Source organism: Myotis myotis, unplaced genomic scaffold (assembly GCF_014108235.1).
Source record: "Myotis myotis isolate mMyoMyo1 unplaced genomic scaffold, mMyoMyo1.p scaffold_m19_p_21, whole genome shotgun sequence".
In the NCBI taxonomy this organism is placed as follows: Eukaryota; Metazoa; Chordata; class Mammalia; order Chiroptera; family Vespertilionidae; genus Myotis; species Myotis myotis.
The window spans coordinates 866,746-886,771 of record NW_023416326.1 but is presented as its reverse complement, the minus strand read 5'-3'; the positions used below and the strand labels follow the sequence as shown (position 1 = coordinate 886,771).

The 20,026-nt window shown below is 57.2% G+C and overlaps 1 protein-coding gene across 2 annotated transcripts; it reads right to left on the bottom strand.

The window, feature by feature from the left end:
- Positions 1-10,029: 10,029 nt before the first annotated feature.
- Positions 10,030-15,054, bottom strand: ZNF281 (zinc finger protein 281). Of its 2 annotated transcripts, none has more exons than XM_036354891.1 (2): positions 14,949-15,054; positions 10,030-14,789 (listed from the first exon to the last, which is right to left on the bottom strand). In XM_036354891.1, the coding sequence occupies exon 2, from the start codon at positions 14,769-14,771 to the stop codon at positions 12,087-12,089; it is 2,685 nt and encodes an 894-aa protein (XP_036210784.1). In that variant the 5' UTR covers positions 14,772-14,789; positions 14,949-15,054; the 3' UTR covers positions 10,030-12,086. The 2 variants fall into 2 exon arrangements, with proteins under 2 accessions (XP_036210784.1, XP_036210785.1); XM_036354892.1 differs by having other exon boundaries at positions 10,030-14,785; positions 14,949-15,025.
- Between the last annotated feature and the right edge of the window lie 4,972 nt (positions 15,055-20,026).

The window sequence follows — 20,026 nt, the reverse complement described above, 5'->3', positions numbered from 1 at the left end:
CGCAGACCCACGCCCACCCCACAGAGGCCACTGCCGGGCGGGACGCTCCGTCAGGTGGCGGCGCTGGCGGTCTGCGGGTGTGGAGTCAGAGGGAGGAGGCACGAGTGCAGAGAGGGAGCCACCCAGAGCAGAGGCGACCGGCTCATCTTGTCACTGCTGTGGGCCCGGACCCAGCAAACATGGTGAGTGAGTGAGTGAATGGGTGAGTGAATGGGTGGGTGGGTGGGTGGGTGAGTGGGTGAGTGGGAGGGTGGGAGGGTGGGTGAGTGGGTGAGTGAGTGAGTGAGTGAGTGAATGGGTGAGTGAGTGAATGGGTGGGTGGGTGAGTGGGAGGGTGGGAGGGTGGGTGAGTGGGTGAGTGAGTGAGTGAATGAGTGAATGAATGGGTGAGTGAGTGAATGGGTGGGAGGGTGGGTGAGTGGGTGAGTGAGTGAATGGGTGGGTGGGTGAGTGGGAGGGTGGGTCAGTGAATGAATGAGTGAATGAATGAACGAGTGAATGAATGAGTGAACTGAATAAATGAATAAATGCACGAGTGAAGCAAGAATGAGTGAATTAATGAATAAATGAGTGAATGAGTAGGCGAATGAATGGGTGAATGAGTGAGCGAATGAATGAATGGATGAGTGCATGAGTGAGTGAATGAGTGAACCCCACTTCCTTTTATCGACTGATATTTTTTAAGCGAAGAATGCTCCACGGGACGAGAGGAGTTGCGCGTTTCGGGGAACAGAATGAGGAAGGAGGTAACGTTTAGACTAAATTTCCATTCTCGTCATCTTTCCCATGGAAACGATAAAAATAACTGAGACAGAAAACAACCTCCTTCCTCGGTTATAAAATCTGCTTTCCTGCCCGGCCGGTGTGGCTCAGGGGCTGAGCGTCGACCTAGGAACCAGGAGATCGGGGTTCGATTCCTGGTCGGGGCACAGGCCCGGGTTGCAGGCTCCATCCCCAGTAGAGGGCGTGCAGGAGGCAGCTGATCCATGACCCTCTCTCATCATGGATGTTTCTCTCTCTCTCCCCCTCTCCCTTCCTCTCTGAAATCAATAAAAAATATATATATTGTCATTTAAAAAAAAAACATGTTGTCATTTTAGCAGGTGAAAAACAGCGACTGCCGTCCAGCCTGGGACAGCCTCCTGCCTGAAGCCACTATGGCCGCTCTGGCAGCTGGGGGAGCACCGGCATGGGTCCTGCCCCCCGTAGGGACAGAGAACCCCCAAACCGGCCTCTGCTCCGGGGACCCCACCTTCCAGGCCGCACTTTTTCGGAGCCCGAGCCCAGGAGGTCTGGACTGTGGTTTGCCGAGACCTGCCCCCCCCCTGCCTCGTCACCACCCTCAGCTCAAACCCATCCGTCTTCTTTGCTGCTGGGCGGTGCCCCCCCCACCCCCTAACCCCCCCACCCCCGCCCCCCGCCTGCTCTGGCAGGTATTTCATCGGGAAACGTAATTCTTGTTTATCTATTCAGCCCCACTCATTTGTGCCCTGAATATTCTAGCACAAAGCAAGTCCGTGCGGGGGGAGGGTGGGCGTCGTGAGAATAAATCAGACGGATCAGCTAAATAAGGCTCCATCCACGGCGTCTAAACAAAACCGCTGGCTGGATGGTGACAGGCGGCCCTACAGAGGCTGCGAGCTTCCGGCCTCCCTTCGCGGCCACGATGCCCACGGGCTCCGGGCGGAGCGTTGTTCACGAGCAGCACCGGCCTTTGCTCCGTGTTTGGGAATCAGAAGAACCCGTTCCGTCATCGACTGCCAGGGGAGCCTCGAAATGACGGCGCCATCGTACACCCAACCCTACAGGATTCTACTCGCACGTCGCCCGAGATTCCAACCACACACAGAGGTGAACGGGACTTAAAAGCAAAAACAGACAGACGAGACGCTTTCCGTTGTAACTTTCTGTGGGACCTGGTCTTCAGCTAAGGGTGAAAACGCCCTCTCACCCGTATCAGCATCAGCCGGACGGTATTGTTTTTCCCAAACGAAGCCGCTCCCCACAGGGCGTTACGGTCACTCAGGACCTCGGGTCTCGGGAGAGAAAACCTAAGCGTCCTCTTCTCCCACCTCTTCCGGAACGCGGCCTCCTCTCCTCTCTGTGGGCCCCGGTCCCCGCGTTATCAGCAGAGCCACCATCCCACCCTCGCCGGGACCCCTCCTCTCTCCGGGCCCAGCAGCCAGCTCAGGGCTAACGAAGTCAGAGCGAACGGAACGGAAAACTGTCATTTTCTATCCGCTCCACCAGTCTTCCCGAGGAATCTCCCCAAACCGCGTTTTCATTTTGCCTTCACGGTCCACCCCGGTGACCGGCCAGCAGCCACCCGCAGGGACCCCCCAAGGTCACCAAGATTCCCAGTCTCCCACTCTCCCCGATTCAAGGCTCTCCTGTCCTTGAACCCCACGGCCGGCCGCGGTGAGCAGGGCCTGGCTCCGCAGTGAACCGCTGACACCCCCCCTTCCCCGCCCCCCCTCCCCCCTTACCCCCACCCCCTCACCGCGTGCTCTTTCCTAACGCCTCCTTCCTTCCCTCTCAGGACAGACCTGTCACAACCCTCACCAGACTCGGTCTTACACTCACAGGGCGGTTTTACAGGCAAATACGTCCTGAACAAACTATGCGAATTCCGGTCCTAACTCAGTCTTCTCCGGACTGAAAAAGATAAATAAAAAATCAGAGATGAGGCCATTTATAAAGATAAGAGAGCACCGGTTTCGGGAGGTTGCTCTGGCTAATTTTCTAAACCAGGGGTCCTCAAACTACGGCCGCGGGCCACATGCAAATACAAATATTGTATTTGTTCCCGTTTTGTTTTTTTACTTCAAAATAAGATATGTGCACTATGCATAGGAATCTGTTCATAGTTTGTTTTTTAAACTATAGTCCGGCCTCCAACGGTCTGAGGGACAGTGAACTGGCCCCATTTAAAAAGTTTGAGGACCCCTGGTCTGAACTAAACCTTTGAGAGAGGGGCTAAATTACGGACGTAAACACTCATAAAAAAAAGAGAGAAAAATGCACGCCCAGCTACCCGGACCCGACTGGGCGTGGACACGTCTGGCTCTCGTGGACTCGTAAAAAGGAAACAGGTAAACATCGCAACTTCTGCGGCGCGGCCTCCCGAACCCGGAGGCTAAGACTCCGCAGTGACTTACATGAGACTCTATGCCAGGGGTCCTCAAACTTTTTAAACGGGGCCAGTTCACTGTCCCTCAGACCGTTGGAGGGCCGGACTAATTTAAAAAAACAAACTATGAACAGATTCCTATGCACACTGCACATATCTTATTTGAAGTAAAAAAACAAAATGGGAACAAATACAGTATTTGTATTTGCATGTGGCCCGCGGGCTGTAGTTTGAGGACCCTGCTCTACGATGTTCAGGTGGAAGATGGTCGCTTGTAAAAGCAGAAAACGGGCCCTAGCAGGTGTGGCTCAGTGCATAGAGCATTGGCCTGAGGACTGAAGGGTCCCAGGTTCCATTCCCGGTCAGGGCGCATGACCAGATTGCGGGCTCCATCCCCACTGGGGGGCCTGCAGGAGGCAGCCGATCCATGATTTTCTCTCATCATGGATGTGTCTCTCTCTTCCTCTCTGAAATCAATGAAAATGTTTATTTTTTTAAAAAGTGGAAAACAGTACAACATAAATTGCTTTGTTAAAAATACATATTTTTTAATTGATGTCAGAGAGGAAGGGGGAGGGAGAGAGAGATAGAAAGCTCCATGATGAGAGAGAATCATGGATCGGCTGCCTCCTGCAGGCCCCACACTGGGGATCGAGCCCACAACCCATGCATATGCCCCAACCAGGAATCAAACCCGGGACCCTTCAGTCCACAGGCCGACGGGCCACCCACTGAGCCACACCGGCCGGGGCCCAAGATGAATTTCTTAAGAGGCCTCGACGCATGGACGCAGCGCGGACCTGTTTCCTGGTGCTGTGCTGACGAACCAGTGAGGCTCCCAAGCCCAGCGTGTGGGACGCAAGCACTTCACGGGGATCTTCGTCCCTTCGCCGTAACCCCTGGCAGGAGGGGAGCTCCAGGCCTCGCCTCCTCTGCTTTCTTTTATTGTTTTGGGTTTTTTTGTTAATCCTCCCCCGAGGACATTTTCCCATTGATTTTCAGAGAGAGAGAGAGAGAGAGGAGGAAGAGAGAGGGAGACCAGAGAGAAACACTGAAGTGAGAGAAACACATTGATGGATTGCCTCCTGCACGCGCCCTGGACCAGAATCGAACCCGGGGCCCTTCGGTCCGCGGGCCGACGCTCTATCCACTGAGCCACACCGGCCGGGCTCAGTCTGCTTTCTCACCTCTAAGCACAGCTGCTGTTGGGGCCGAGGAGTAAGAAACTGCAGCTCAGGGAGGGCTGGATTTTGCAATCCCGCCACCAACCTGGCCGAGGGCAGGGCCGCCTGTGCACGGAGGCCTCGGTGACCCCCTCACGTCCTCTCGTCCCCCGCGAAGGAGGAACTCGCGACGGTAATCGCTTGCACTGGCTTCCTGGCGGGAAGGGCCTCGCGTATGTGCAACCCGGCACACGGGGGTCACGCTGCTGGTCTGGTCACTCCGTGTTGCAACCCAGCCGCTCCTTAAACATGGGTCGGAACAGCCCCCTCCAGGCTCACGGAGAAAGGCTGTGCTTCTCCCCACACTCAGCGCGAGCCCTGCTGCTCACCACTGAGGCGAGAGCCTCCCGACAGCCCCCGCGGACCCGGCCAGACCCTCCTGCAAAGCAGGTTCAACAACTGAGCCCGACGCTGGTGCAAACCCAACAGCACTTTGCAAAGCAAAACTACAAAATGAGTCAATAAATCACGGGACGAAAATGCGGGGGTTTCCAACGTTTCACGATCACACTCCCCCCTCCCCCGGCCGCCCCCCCGGAGCCGTCCCGCGAGCCGATGCACAAACACCGAGACGGGAACGCAAGCAGCAGCTCGCCGGCGGCCTGCGGAGTTATTGACTGATTGTCCCAAACGGGACCAAGGTTCACGCCGAACCAAAGTCCCAGACGAGGCCGGCCTGCCCTGCGGCTCCCGGGCTCTCGGGGTGGATTCTACGGCCTCGTTCTCCTTCCAACCTCGGCCTCCTCGCCTCCTCGCCTCCTCGCCTCCTCGCCTCGCTCTAGGAGACCCGCACCCTCCCACACGCCAGCTCTGCCCGCTGCCCTTCCGCTCCCGACACCGCGGGGACACATTTCCCCTTCGGCGTGGGAGGTCCGAGTCGTCCTGCTCTTTAACGCCTTTCCCTAGAGCCCCGGGTCCGACACCGCGGGGACACATTTCCCCTTCGGCGTGAGAGGTCCAAGTCGTCCTGCTCTTTATCGCCTTTCCCTAGAGGCCCGGGTCCGACACCGCCCGAGCTGGGTCTCCAGGCTCAGCGGCAGCGGCGTTTGGGCCTCACCAGCCGCTCTCAGGCTCCACCAACCACAGCCCACAGGTCCCAAGCCACACACAGCCCGCACGTCACACGCCACACACAGCCCGCACGTCACACGCCACACACAGCCCGCAGGTTACACACCACACACAGCCTGCAGGTTACACGCCACACACAGCCCGCAGGTCACATGCCAAGCACAGCCCGCAGGTCACACGCCACACACAGCCCGCAGGTCACACGCCACACACAGCCTGCAGGTTACATACCAAGCACAGCCCGCAGGTCACACGCCAAGCACAGCCCGCAGGTCACACGCCACACACAGCCTGCAGGTTACATACCAAGCACAGCCCGCAGGTCACACGCCAAGCACAGCCCGCAGGTCCCACGCCACACACAGCCCGCAGGTCACACGCCACACACAGCCTGCAGGTTACATGCCAAGCACAGCCCGCAGGTCACACGCCAAGCACAGCCCGCAGGTCCCACGCCACACACAGCCCGCACGTCACATGCCACACACAGCCCGCAGGTTACACACCACACACAGCCTGCAGGTTACACGCCACACACAGCCCGCAGGTCACACGCCAAGCACAGCCTGCAGGTCACACGCCACACACCGCCCGCGGGTCACACGCCACACAGAGCCTGCAGGTTACATGCCAAGCACAGCCCGCAGGTCACACGCCAAGCACAGCCCGCAGGTTACATACCAAGCACAGCCCACAGGTCACACGCCAATCACAGCCCGCAGGTCACATACCAAGCACAGCCTGCAGGTTACATACCAAGCACAGCCCGCAGGTTACATACCAATCACAGCCTGCAGGTTACATACCAATCACAGCCTGCAGGTCACACGCCAAGCACAGCCCGCAGGTCACATACCAAGCACAGCCTGCAGGTTACATACCAAGCACAGCCTGCAGGTCACATACCAAGCACAGCCTGCAGGTTACATACCAAGCACAGCCCGCAGGTTACATACCAAGCACAGCCCGCAGGTTACATACCAAGCACAGCCCGCAGGTTACATACCAAGCACAGCCCGCAGGTTACATACCAAGCACAGCCTGCAGGTTACATACCAAGCACAGCCTGCAGGTTACATACCAAGCACAGCCCGCAGGTCACACGCCAAGCACAGCCCGCAGGTCACATACCAAGCACAGCCCGCAGGTTACATACCAAGCACAGCCCGCAGGTTACATACCAAGCACAGCCCGCAGGTTACATACCAAGCACAGCCCGCAGGTTACATACCAAGCACAGCCCGCAGGTTACATACCAAGCACAGCCCGCAGGTTACATACCAAGCACAGCCCGCAGGTTACATACCAAGCACAGCCCGCAGGTTACATACCAAGCACAGCCTGCAGGTTACATACCAAGCACAGCCCGCAGGTTACATACCAAGCACAGCCTGCAGGTTACATACCAAGCACAGCCCGCAGGTTACATACCAAGCACAGCCTGCAGGTTACATACCAAGCACAGCCCGCAGGTTACATACCAAGCACAGCCTGCAGGTTACATACCAAGCACAGCCTGCAGGTTACATACCAAGCACAGCCTACAGGTTACATACCAAGCACAGCCCGCAGGTTACATACCAAGCACAGCCCGCAGGTCACACGCCAAGCACAGCCCGCAGGTCACATACCAAGCACAGCCTGCAGGTTACATACCAAGCACAGCCCGTAGGTTACATACCAAGCACAGCCTGCAGGTTACATACCAAGCACAGCCTGCAGGTTACATACCAAGCACAGCCTGCAGGTCACACGCCAAGCACAGCCCGCAGGTCACATGCCCAGCACAGCCCGCAGGTTACATACCAAGCACAGCCTGCAGGTTACATACCAAGCACAGCCTGCAGGTCACATACCAAGCACAGCCTGCAGGTTACATACCAAGCACAGCCTACAGGTTACATACCAAGCACAGCCTGCAGGTCACATACCAAGCACAGCCTGCAGGTTACATACCAAGCACAGCCTGCAGGTTACATACCAAGCACAGCCTGCGGGTCCCACGTCACACACAGCCCGCAGGTCACCAAGAGCCCAGAGAGATTCCATCCCGTGGAAGGTGTGGGCTGCTGCCTGCACAGGGGAGGAGCCGGGGGCCTGTAGCCGCATGAGCTGGGAACACATCCCCTGGGGGCGGGAAACACAGGGCGGGGCCTGCCAGGTGCCCATCTCCCTGGGACTTGCTCTCAGAGGAGAAATGGCAGAGAAGCAGAGCTCCTCCCGCTCGCAGCGGACCAGGGTGCGAGAAGCCCTGCGGCTTTGTCACCCGAGCAGCACGGGCTCCGAAGGCTCCGCGATTACTGACGGCGACAGAGACGCTTTAAGCGCCCTCGAATCTGAGCTGATGCTCCCCATCCAGGCGCGGGCTCCCTAACTTATTGGCACAACACAACGCCCACATCCAGGCAGCCTTCTCGGGCAGGGCCCCCCAACCGGGGCTCAGGGCTACGGGTGTTTGAGGGGTCGGGGACGTGCACATAGAACTGGTTTGAGAGCCAGTTCTCTGCCCAGAGTCAGTGACCGCAAGAGCGCCATCAGCTCTCCCCGGAGCGAGCCCGGGTGTCCAACGTACACAGAAGCTGAAGGGACACACTCACCTACCGCACGTGCTTTTTAAAAAGAGCCACACAGGGACAAAGAAAGCAGAAATCATTTTGGAAGGGATCGCCCCCGCCCTACCCGTGTGGCTCAGTGGATAGAGCGTCGGCCTGCGGACTGAAGGGTCCCAGGTTTGATCCCAGTCAGGGCACATGCCCGGGTGGCGGGCTCCATCCCCAGCGGGGGGCGTGCAGGGGGCAGCCGATCCATGATTCTCTCTCATCATGGATGTTTCTCTCTCCCTCCCTCTCTGAAATCAATAAAAATGTATTTTAAGAAAATTCTTAAACAAACAAACACAAAAGACAGTGCAATCCCCCTCCGTGGTGACGATCTCTTTTAAAACCATCACCTCACGAGGGATGCTGTTATGGTTTCTGATCAAGGTGAGGACAACAGGGTTCCCAGCCGCTGCTCTAAGTGCTGCTGTCCACGGAGGAAGCTGGGAGACACAGGGAGCCCACACCCTTCCCCTCCGAGTCCGGGAGCAGCGGCGGGTGGACACGGCTCTCGCCTGCTCCCAGGAGGGGCTCGGAGCAAACGTTCGCGGGCGTGTCGCACGGCCTCACCTGCCAGGCGGGCCGCGGCGCCCACAAGGATCTGAAAGGAGAACCGTGCCCATGAGGCAGAGAGACCGTGAGCACCAGACCAGGAGGACGAGTCGTCAGTGGCGTCTGCGCTGAGCACCCCCTGGAAGCTCGGGGGCACTTTCCGGAGGGTGGGCCGCAGTTCCGCGAGAGCCCGTGAACTTGGGGGCGAAGGGCTATGTCGTGTGCCCAAGAGGCCATTCTGCCCAAGCCGCCGGCCGCTCGGGCCTCCCTGTGACCACGGGCAATGCCCGCCGGACGCCGGGCACGATACAGAAAACCCCATCTGAGGAAGACGGGACCACCCAAAGTTTTAAAAACTCTAAATGCTGGGTTTGGTCCCATTTTTCTGTTCTGGTTACTGACCGACTTCACCCATTACATTCCCGGCCGGGCGCTGCGAGGGGACGGCGTCCTTACCCCCAATGCACACACAGCAGAGACACAGCGAGCTTCCTACTTGACACCCCGACATCTCAGGTGAAAACCCCACCTCTCAGTGGTCACCCCCAGACGCAGGCATCCCGCACGAGGGAAAGTGGGGGCAAGCGGGTGGCGAAACGATCAACGGCAGGCCGTCGAGGACAGCGGCGATCGATCGCCTGCGCAGAGAAACCACAGCCGGGTCCACGCGGAACCAGGGACACTGCGGGGCCCCTCGCTCGAGTCGCCTGGGCAGAGAAAACGCCAGTTTGCCCTGGTCCCACGGGCCCACCCCACGCACAGACATCCCTCCACAGAGAAATCCACGGTTAGGCTCAACATAAGTACCCGGTCGTCCCTATAACAGCGTCATATGTGTTCACTCTCAACGTTCGTAGCCACTAGACTTCAAAGCACAAGTTTCTCGTGGTTGTACAGAGCCGCCTGCAGTGTCCTCTCCTCCGTCTGCAGTTAACAGACTTACTGAGTTGTAAATACCGCCTCTGCATCTTCAGTGTTTACCTGGCTCTCCCCTGCCGACAGCCGTAAATTCCAAACCCTGCTCAACTGTGACTTAATCCTTTTTCTCCTACTGAAGATGCTCAGGACCGTTTTTATTTGTGTCACGCTCTTATTTTATTACAACCCTTTTGAGGCAAAAAGGCTGTGCCTGGACCCAAGATGCTGGAACCTGACTTAAAACGAAGCCACATAACCGCTCTGGAACCGTATTTAGGATGGCTAACCCCATTTCAAGACACCATGTCCCAACTCACATGTTCAATTTCTCCGCTTTCATACAGTGAACCTCAAACACAAGGCACACAGCCAACCAATTTCCAAATGAGCCTAGAAACATGAAATACTTGGGGTGAAAGAAAAGACCCAGTCCCCGGCCCGCAGGTTCCACCTCAGGCACGAATGTTTTCGGAAACGCAAGCAAAGAAAAATCCGACGCGGTGACGGGGCAGGAAGCATAGGATACCGCTGTTGCAACTTTGTGATTAACAAGTCTTTTATTGGTAGTAAACTAGAGCAATCAGAATAATACATATGCAGTTTCAGTACACACAATAAAAGTTAGAGAAATCCAAAACCTGTATAAAACAAAACACGGGGAACCATACATCTTCAGATCCAGTGGGAAGGGCCTCTCCGTCCTCACAGCTCGTACTCTGCACCCCGTAGAACTTAACCGCGTTCCCCAAATAAGAAATACAGACTTTAGAACCAAGTGTATGGAAGAGGGTTAAACACAGTGTCTAAGAATCCTGCAGTGACACGTAGGTGAGCCTTCAGCTGGCAAAAGCAACACGTCAGGGAGGAAAAGTGTAGGGAGGAAATTAACTAGTATTTTGTAACCATTTTAATAATTTCTCATTTCCCAAACACTGCTTTCATAACAGAAGTGTTTTACACTCGCACAGAATTAATGACTGTATCACACATGGAAGCCGTGAGGCTGGTTACACAATCAGACTGCAAACAAACAGTGGTACTTTCCTGACGTCAGCGGAGGATGTAAGACTGAGACATCCCCAAAAGTACATAAAAACTCATCAGCGCAAACACCCAAGTCCATTAAAAATACCATCAGGAGGAAAATACAATGGCTAAAAAGTGTTTCGGAGCACAGCCACTGCCGCCAGCAGCTGCGAATGGCAATCGGGCTGGGAGCTGGCTCGGTGACTGCGCCGGCCCCTGCACAATACTGACGGACGCCCTGTGCACCGTGCGACAAGGCTGCGGCTCCACCAAGAGGCTCTGAGGTCGCTACGAAAGGCAGGCCCACCCTCTCCCGTGAGCTATGGCACCGGCTGGAATCACACACCTTCGTCACCTCTCCAGCTCCGAGTGCGTGGGGCGTGATGACACATGAAAACCTAGGTGGGGTTCTTTTGTTGTTGTTGTTCGAGGTGGGGAGTGGCGGGTGTTCATCGTATTGTTTCGGGTTTGGATGCCAGAGGCATGTAAGATGCTCATTGGAATGTAACTCATTCTAAAGTTGAAACTGTCAAGACGAGGCCCAGAACTCTTAGGAAGAGCGGAGGGTCAGAAGAAAAAAACCAAAAACACGAGCACCCAGAAGCGCGGGTGACGCGTACCAGACAAGAGGACAGTGCCTCTCGGCTGCCAGAACAACAACACACACCCCCGTTTCAAACTGTGCCATTCCAGCGTGGGTCCCAACACTGGCCCCCGACTCGGGCTTCAGCACTGGCCAGACGTCAGCTGGCCGGCTCCTCGTGGAACCGCAGCCTGGTCACAGGTGGGGCAAGGAGAGGGTGCCTTTTAAAGATCACTTCTTCTTTCATTAAAGCTATCATCCCAGGCTTTGATCAAAGGTCCCAGAATCCGTCCTGCCCGGCTGGGGAGGACGTGGTCGGGAAGCTCAGGGCACAGTAAGAAGCCGCCACAGAACACGGGTCGCCCACATCTCGGAACTTCGCCTCAGCCCAGATGGAGAAGCAGTTTGAAATGTTTCGATCCCTTACTCAAACGATGAAATGTAAATCCTATCAGCCCAGACAGAGCAATTTGAAATGTTTCGATCCCTTACTGAAATGGTGAAACGTGTACCACACCACCTGTAAACTGGATATCCCATTACAGTGATAGCGTACAGAATTCCCATGCGTTATTACACTTTCCTGAGAGTAAAGCAATTAGAATAACCTTAATCCTAGCAACAAAGTTTTTTTGTTTTGTTTTTTTTTACATAGTTTTTTTTCTTTTTTTTTTCCTTCTTTTTTTCTTTTTTTTTTTTTGCATTTAAAACTTTTGGGCTATTCCCTGACGATCTATACATGTAAATTTGATTGCTAAACATTGTCACTTTGAATGTCAAACTATTTTTAATCTATTGATTTCGATTAAAAATCATAATAGAAACAGAGCTAAAATCACACTAACAAAATAAACTAAATATGAAAAGTTGCATTGAAAGGGCATTACATTATTCTTAAGAGGATCGTGTACAAACATTCCAATGGCAGTGTTCTCAGAACGAAACAGAAACCGCATCCTTCGACCGCCAGCCTGTCACCTGGGGGCTTACCTGTAGCTCTGGCTGGTGGGCGTCTTTACGCGTGTACTACACGGCTCACTTACATCAGACATCATGTCTGTGTACCCTGAGAAATCGGACACCGAAGTCCTGACTCTGTGGTCCACTTCGCCGTTCGAGTTACTGACAAAGGTCATTGGCACCCTGCTGCCCGACTTGAACTGAGAACCGAACGCCTGTGCAAAGTTCTCGATCTGGTACGTGGCTCGTGGCTCGATGTCCTTCGGAGGGTCCATCTGGCTCGCTAACTCCTGAGACGGCATCTGAAAGCTGGTGGAGGACTCCAAGTTTTTCTGCTGCTCCTTCTGGCTCGGCAGTTTCTGAGATGAGGACTGGAAGGCCGAGGAAGTCTCTAGGTTCTTCTGAGAGTCTATCAGATCGTCCAGCTCCTGGGAAGGGGTCAACTGCTGGTGGGTGGCATCCAGAGCAGACAGGTACAGACCCGGCTGCGATCCGAACAACATCCCAAAAGGAGGCTTTGGCAACGAAGATGGCAACACTGAGGTAACAGACTGGCCGAAACCACACTCCAAGGGAGACGTAGTGTAAATCTGTTTTTCCGGGAACAGCGTGTGGTTGTGGAGAGGTGAGGACAGACTGACGAACTGGAAACCGTGTCCGAGCGCGAAGCCCGCGTTGGTGGATTTCTCGAAGGCCTGCTGGAGGTATTTGGAGTACTCCTGCAACACCATCGCCTTGTCGCTGGAGGGGGTCTGGGCGCCGGGGCTCAGGCTCCCCTCCGGCACCAGTTCCGCGTGCTCTCCGGAGGCGTGCAAGTCCACGCGCGGCTCGGCGATGCTGAAGGGGTCCTCCTTCTGGCTCTCCGACTTGCTGGAGTACTGGTCCAAGATGCTCTGCAGGACCTCGTCAGGAATGCCGGACTTGTCGTGGCAGGACTTGATGTCCGCGTTCAGCGCGGAGGAGTCGATCAGCGACAGCGGGGCCTCGCTCTCCAGGACGCTGACCCCGGCGGCCTGGATGACGGACGGCTGGGAGACCATGTGGCCCACGTTGATCGAGAAGGCACTGTTGCTGGTGGCGGTGGGCAGGTATCTCCTCTTCTTGGAGAACTGCATGGCATCGTCGTAATTGCTGTTCATCGGGCCCTGCTTGCCGCCAGCGCTCTGGAGGAGGCCGAGGGTCTCCGTGCCGGCGCCCGCCGCGATGCCCAGGGAGCCGCCCGGCTTCCCCGACAAGGACTTCTGCCCCACGAGGTCCGGCAGCGGCGACACGAAGTTCAGGTAGTTTTTGTCTGTGTTCTTCCTGCTTCCTTTCTTGAAGATGAGTTTTGGCACCCTTTTCTGGAGCTCGTCGAGGCCGCCGCCCATCATGCCCCCGCCGGGCGACATGGAGGGCATCTCCACGGAGTAGGTCTGCAGGCCCAGGCTGTTGGCCAGCGGCGACTCGCCCGCCTTGCCCGCCTTATGCTCCTTGCCCTCGGCAGCGGCGGCAGCGGCGGCGGCGGCTGCGCTCTTGGCCTTGGACTTCCTCCTGGACGAGCTGCTGCCGCTGCTGCTGCTGCTGCTTCCCTGAGACAGCGCGGCCAGGCTGCCCATGGCGCCCGGGTTGGCCGCGGAGGCGGCGGCGCCGGGGGGCTCGGCGCCCGGGCCCCCCCGGGCTATGGCTTCGCCGCAGGTGCGCCGGTGCTTGAGCAGCCGGTCGGTCCGGGAGAAGAACTGCTGGCAGGTGTCGCACTTGTAGGGCTTCTCGCCGCTGTGCGTGCGCTTGTGCCGCTCCATGTGGTACTTCTGGATGAACTTCATGCTGCACTGGTCGCAGCCGAAGGGCTTCTCGCGGCTGTGGATCTTCTCGTGCCGCTGCAGCAGGTACTTCTGGATGAAGCCCATGTGGCACTGGCCGCACTGGAAGGGCCGCTCGCCCGTGTGGATGAGCACGTGCCGGCGCAGGTGGTAGGAGCTGCGGAAGGCCGCGCTGCAGTGGTCGCACACGTGGGGCTTCTGGCCGGGCGACAGCCCCGCGCCCTCCCCGCCCGAGCCCGCGGCGGCCGCTGGAGGCCGGGACGGGGCGCCGCCGCCGCCGCCGCCGCCGGGCTTCCTCTTGGCTTTGGTTCCCTGAGATTCTGGCTTTGGCCTCTTCGCCTTCTTGACGTGCGCGTCCTGCTTGGGCTCCTCGCCGCCGCCGCCGCCGCCGAGCAGGCCGTCGCGGGGGTGCGGGGCCGGCGGCGGCGGCGGGTGCAGGGCGCTCAGGTCCTGGATGACGCCGTGGCCGCCCCCCTCGCCGCCGCCGCCGCCCAGGCCCGGGCCGGCGCCCCGCTCCTCGGCGCCCGCGAACAGCCCCCCGAACGGGTGGTGCTGCGGCGGCTCGTCGGGCTCGGCCGGCTTCTCCTGCTTGATGCTGACCAGCGGCTGCAGGAAGCCCCACGGGGTCCGCGGCGCCGGGAAGGCCGCGCCCGAGGCCGCCGCCGGCTCCTTCTTGAAAGTCATGTCCGGGGCCGGCGGCGGGGGCGGCTCGGCCGGGGCCGCGGGGGGGGCGAGCACGCACTGCGGGGGAGGGGCGGCCGGGCCGGCCGGGCGGGCGAAGCTGGCGACCGGGGGCAGCCGGTGGTTGAACATGACCAGGCCCTGCGGGAAGCTGGGCTCCATCTCCGCCCGCCTGCCGCCGCCGCCGGAGCCGCCGGAGCCGCCGCTCAGGAACCCGCCGCCGACTCTCATGCCCCGGACGAGGCCTGGCTGCGGAGGGAGGGGGGACGGAGAGGCGGTGGGGCCGGGCCGCGGACCCCCCAAGCCCCAGCCCCGGCCCCGCCGCCGCCGCCGCCGCCGCCGCGCGCCCCGCCCGGCCCCCCGCCCTCCCGGCCCCGCCCGCCCCGCGCCGCCCCCGCCCGCACTTACGGTCCCGCCGCCGCCGCCGCGCCGCCGCCGCCGCCTCCGGTTAATAAAAATAACGCCGTCCTCTCCACAATGGAATTAAAAGCCTCCCCCGCACTGCGCAGGCGCGGCGCGGGGTCTGCTGGGAGCGGCCGGCCCGGCCCGAGGGGAGCGCTGCGCCCGACACTGCGCAGGCGCCGCAGCTTCCGCCCGGCCCGCCTGTCAATCACCGGGGCGGTTGGACGCAGGGGCGGCCCGGGGGTCTGCGGGGGGCGGGGCCTACGGGACCCTCCAACCACAGGCCTCCGCGGCCCGCGCGGCCTGATTGGTGGGCGGCGGTGAAGGACAGGCCTGTGCGGAAAGGCGCTCGCGAGGTGGACCCCCCACTCCCCCCTAGAGGGCGGGATGTCCGGCGGGCGGGGCCGCGGGGGAAACTGAGGCCTGCGCGGCGGGGGGCGCGCTCCCCTTCGCAGGATGCGATCCGGGGGCCGGATGCAAACGCGGGCCCTCCAGTGCCTCCCTCGGGGCACCGTGGGCCCCACCTGGAAGCCGCTCGAGCCCGGAGGCTCCGCATTTCGGAAGTCACATGGTGGGTGCCCTCGTGGCGCGACCTGTGCATTTGCAGGAAAAGCCTCCTGGGAAACCGCAGTAGCGGTCCCGGTGCAAAATGAAAACAGAAAAAAAGTTGTCTCGCTGCCAACCTGCCTGAAGGTGCAGGAAAGGGAGCCGGGCGGCCCGGGTGCGGCGGCCCGTAAACACGCCCACCGTGCGGTGCATCGGCAGCGGTTGCAAATCCCACACGTGCTGGGTCGGCCTGATGCCCCGGCCCGGCCGCCTGGCCGCCTGGCCCGGGGTGACTCGTGCAAAACTGACCTCCAGGCCCTTCCGAGATCTCCGCCAGGATCCACTCTGCCTTCCCCAGGAGAGCAGCACCCCGAGAAACGCGTGCAAAAAGTCACACCTTGAAATCAAAGCTCCATCAACAGAAACCCAACATCGGTGCCCCCTGCACACCAGGCACCCCCGTACCCCCGTCCCGGGAAGGATGCAAAGATCGAATCCCGTGACTTGCCCAACACACGGCATTTGCAAAAGCTAGAACGGTTGACAGGCATGTATTTGCATAGCATATTTTCTTAAATCACAGGCCCGTGGCCATTGCAGAATTCCCAGCTAAATAAATTCTCGTGATTCCATAACAGGCGACATTCCCTGAGAAATGTCACCATTGAAACCATAAAGATGACTCACGAATCCTCCTGGGCCTTCTCTTGAGTCTGCTCAAGGACTTGAAAGGCGGTATTTAAGGAGCATTTTGAGACAAGAAATATCCCCAGGCCCTGGCTGGTGTTGCTCAGTGGATAGACCCTCGGCCTGCGGACTGAAGGGTCCCGGGTTTGATTCCGGTCAAGGGCATGTACCTTGGTTGCAGGCACATCCCCAGCAGGGGGTGTGCAGGAGGCAGCTGATCGATGTTTCTCTCCCATCGATGTTTCTGACTCTATCTCCTCTCCCTTCCTCTCTGTAAAAAATCAATAAAATATATATTATATATATGTATATGTATTTGTATGTTTCTAACTCCCTGCAGCTACCCACCGGCCTTCTGCCACCGGAGCAGTGGAACTCGAATGCTACCGAGTAGAGTTCAGCGTTAAGAGGAAGACGGGAAATTCACAAACTTCAGGCCGCGGTAAAATATGAGTGGGTGCCCCTGAGGAATGAGGCTGCGGCTTTATCCCGGGTGTCAGTGTTTAATGGGGAGCTGGGATGCGGACAGGACAGGCCATCCGTGAAGGGCAGTGGGACGCCCGCGTGAAAAGCCAACTTGGTTCCTCCGTGATCAAGATAAGAAACCTGTCATTTCTCTCATTCACCGTGTCAGCCTTGAGCTCCCCGGAGCGGACTCACCTCGGGGTTGTACACTCCATCGATCAGGAAGATGGACAGACCCCGTAAACCGCCACGGAGGAGGGAAGCCGTTAACGCTAATCATTTCTGCCGCAGCAGCACCTGAGATACACTTTCCGGGGAACAGACAAAAGAAGACACACTCCATCAAGGTCGATTTAGTTTTCTATTTTTCAGCATTAGCGGCGGTGCCTTGAGCATTTATAACAGCGGTTCTCAACCTGTGGGTCGCGGCCCCTTTGGGGGTCGAACGACCCTTTCACGGGGGTCGCCTAAGACCATCGGAAAACACGTCTATAATTACATATTGTTTTGGGGATTCATCGCTATGCTTGAATGATGTTCCATGTGTCACAATGAAAATACATCCTGCATATCAGATATTTACATGACGATGCATAACAGTAGCAATATTACAGTGATGAAGTCGCAACGAAAATAATGTTATGGTTGGGTCACAACATGAGGAACTGTATTAAAGGGTCGAGCTATTAGGAAGGTTGAGAACCACTGATTTATAAGATAACGGGCCAGCCCACCTGCTTAAGAGTGGTGGTGTGGGGGGCGGGGGGGAGGGGGGGCAGGGGGTGCTATTCGGTTCCTTCGAATTAGAAAATTAAAATGCCAACCCCGGGCACACGGCATGTTAGTTAGAAAAACCAGCCTGCCAGTTTCTGGCAAGAGAGAGCCCGGGAATGAGAAAATTTTAAACTCGGAAAAGGTCATCAAAGTGATCCCAGAAAGACCTGGAAGCGTCAGAATTTCTAAGCGCTGTTTTCATCTCTGGCAATTAGAACAGATTTGTAACTGTCTTTAATGGGGTAAAAAAAAAAACCAATTTTTAAAAAAAAAAATATGAAAGTGTAAAACAGCTAAGAGAGTAAACTCAGGGTAATAAGGAGGAATCGTTTTTAAGTAATACTTAAAACACCAATTTAAGTGCAGATAGCATTTCATAACGTCGGCTGTCGTCAAACTGCCTACATTTTTTTTTTACTGTACCCTATGTATAAGAAGTGCCCCAAGTTTTCTACTTATTAGTTCTAAGCGTTAGAAAAGAATTACCTGTAAATGTAAAATAAATCTCACTCTGCCTATGAACCAGGAGGTCGCGGTTGGATTCCCGGTCGGGGCACGTGCCCAGGTTGCGGGCTCCATCCCCAGGGTGGGGCGTGCAGGAGGCAGCCGATCCGTGATTCTTTCTCATCATGGATGTTTCTCTCCCTCTCCCTTCCTCTCAAAAATCAATACAAAACATATGTTTTAAAAAAATAGAAACTTATCCCTGAAAGTTCTCACTGAGCTAGAAGTCCACCCACAGTGTCCACCCATCGTCTCAAAGTCTGGCTGACACCTAGTCGGTTATCAGGACATCGACTGTCCTCATCTTTCATAGTGCGCTACTCGCTGCCACAAGAGCCATCTTCTGTTAAGTGGTGATGCGTCCTTCCCTGGCAAGACAAAGAACAGGAAGGTGCCTGGGACGGGACCGGGACCTGGGACGTGACCTACTCGGGAATCAGAATGGTATCAACAAGGCTGATGGATATACTCACAGGCCTGGCTCCCCGAGAGAGTGCTGGCATTTACATAATCCTGTGTGGGCCTCGGGGAGGGAGGCGGGCGGAAGAGGGTTCGCTTTAGGCTGAGAATGGGGATGCTGAGGCTCTCAGGGTGCCCAGGTGAGCGGCCTGGCCCCTGAGAGAATGTTCCTTCCGACGCCGCCGCCTCAGACGGACACCTCCTGACTCTTCACGCACCGGCTTCCAGATCACGCGGCTCCAGAGGTCTCGGGAAGGCCAGGCTTGCAGGGAGCATTGCGCTTGGGTCAGCTCCTGGGGTCGGGGTCTCCATCCGCGTCCAGTAACCCTAGTTCTCTTCCGTCCTGCGAGGGCCACACAGGTACACGGACGGGGCACGGTCGATGGCTGGGTGCCTGCTGGGTCTTTTTTTTCTTCTTCTTTTAATCCTCACCTGAGGATCTTTTTCCATTGATTTTTAGAGGGAGTGGAAGAGAGCGGGAGAGACAGAGAAACATCGATGTGAGAGAGACACATCGATGGGTTGCCTCCTGCACGCACACCCCGACCAGGGCCTGGGCCGGGGAGGAGCCTGCAACCACATGCCCTTGACCGGAATTGAACCCGGGACCCTTCAGTCCGCAGGCCGAGGCTCTCCCCGCTGAGCCAAACCGGTGAGGGCCCCGTTGTGTCTCTTGTATGGTCCCCTCCCCTCAAATCCTCCAGCTGGTTGCTGGGAGACGTGCCTTCTCTCCCCCCAAAGACTGCTCGGGGACCGCGTCCTCCAGTAGCCTTGTCATGAGCCCCGTTTCCTGAACGGCTGTGTGCACTTGTTTATTTTTAAACCACGCTCCTGCCCTGCAGGCAGCCGGCGTGGCTCAGTGGTTGAGCATCGACCTCTGAACCTGGAGGTCAAGGTTCAATTCCTGATCAGGCCTCATGCCCAGGTTGCAGGCTCCATCCCCAATAGGGGGGCTTGTAGGAGGCAGCTGATCCATGGTTCTCTCTCATCATTGATATCTCTCTGTCTCTCTCCCTTCTTCTCTGAAATCAATAAAAATATTTAAAAAAGAAAAAAAGGTGTAGAAAGATACACAGGGAAGTGGTCACTGGTTTCCTGGTGGGAAGGCTGGGAGGGAGAGCAGGTGAGTCAGACCCAGGTGAGACAGCGGCAAACGATTCCCGGCAGGATCCACGCGAGAGGGGGGAGAGGCGGCCCCTGTAGCAGGTTGCCATGGAGACAGGAAACAGAACCTGCAGGAGGCCAGGACTACGTGTCAGATGGACACACGGAACCTCGATGTGACTTGGGGATAAGACGGGAGGGGTTTCCCTTCAGTCCTATGATTTTAATATGAAGACTACAGCCCTGGCTGGTGTGGCTCGGTGGATAGAGGGTCGGCCGGCGGGCTGAAGGGTCCCGGGTTCGATTCCAGGTGGGGGCACATGCCCAGGTTGTGGGCTCGATCCCCAGTGGGGGGCGTGCAGGAGGCAGCCAGTCAGTGATTCTCTCGCCTCATTGATGTTTTTGTCTCTCTCTCCCTCTCCCTTCTTCTCTGAAATCAATTAAAAAATATTCTTTTTTAAAAAAGAGACTACAATAAGTTGGAACATAAGAAGATGTAAATGCGTTTACTTAAAGTGAGTTGCAGCCCTCGCCGGTGTTGCTCA

What these genes read in the sequence shown, in the direction of transcription:
- ZNF281 (XM_036354891.1), bottom strand. Translation starts at nt 14,771, where the DNA reads ATGAGAGTCGGCGGCGGGTTCCTGAGCGGCGGCTCCGGCGGCTCCGGC.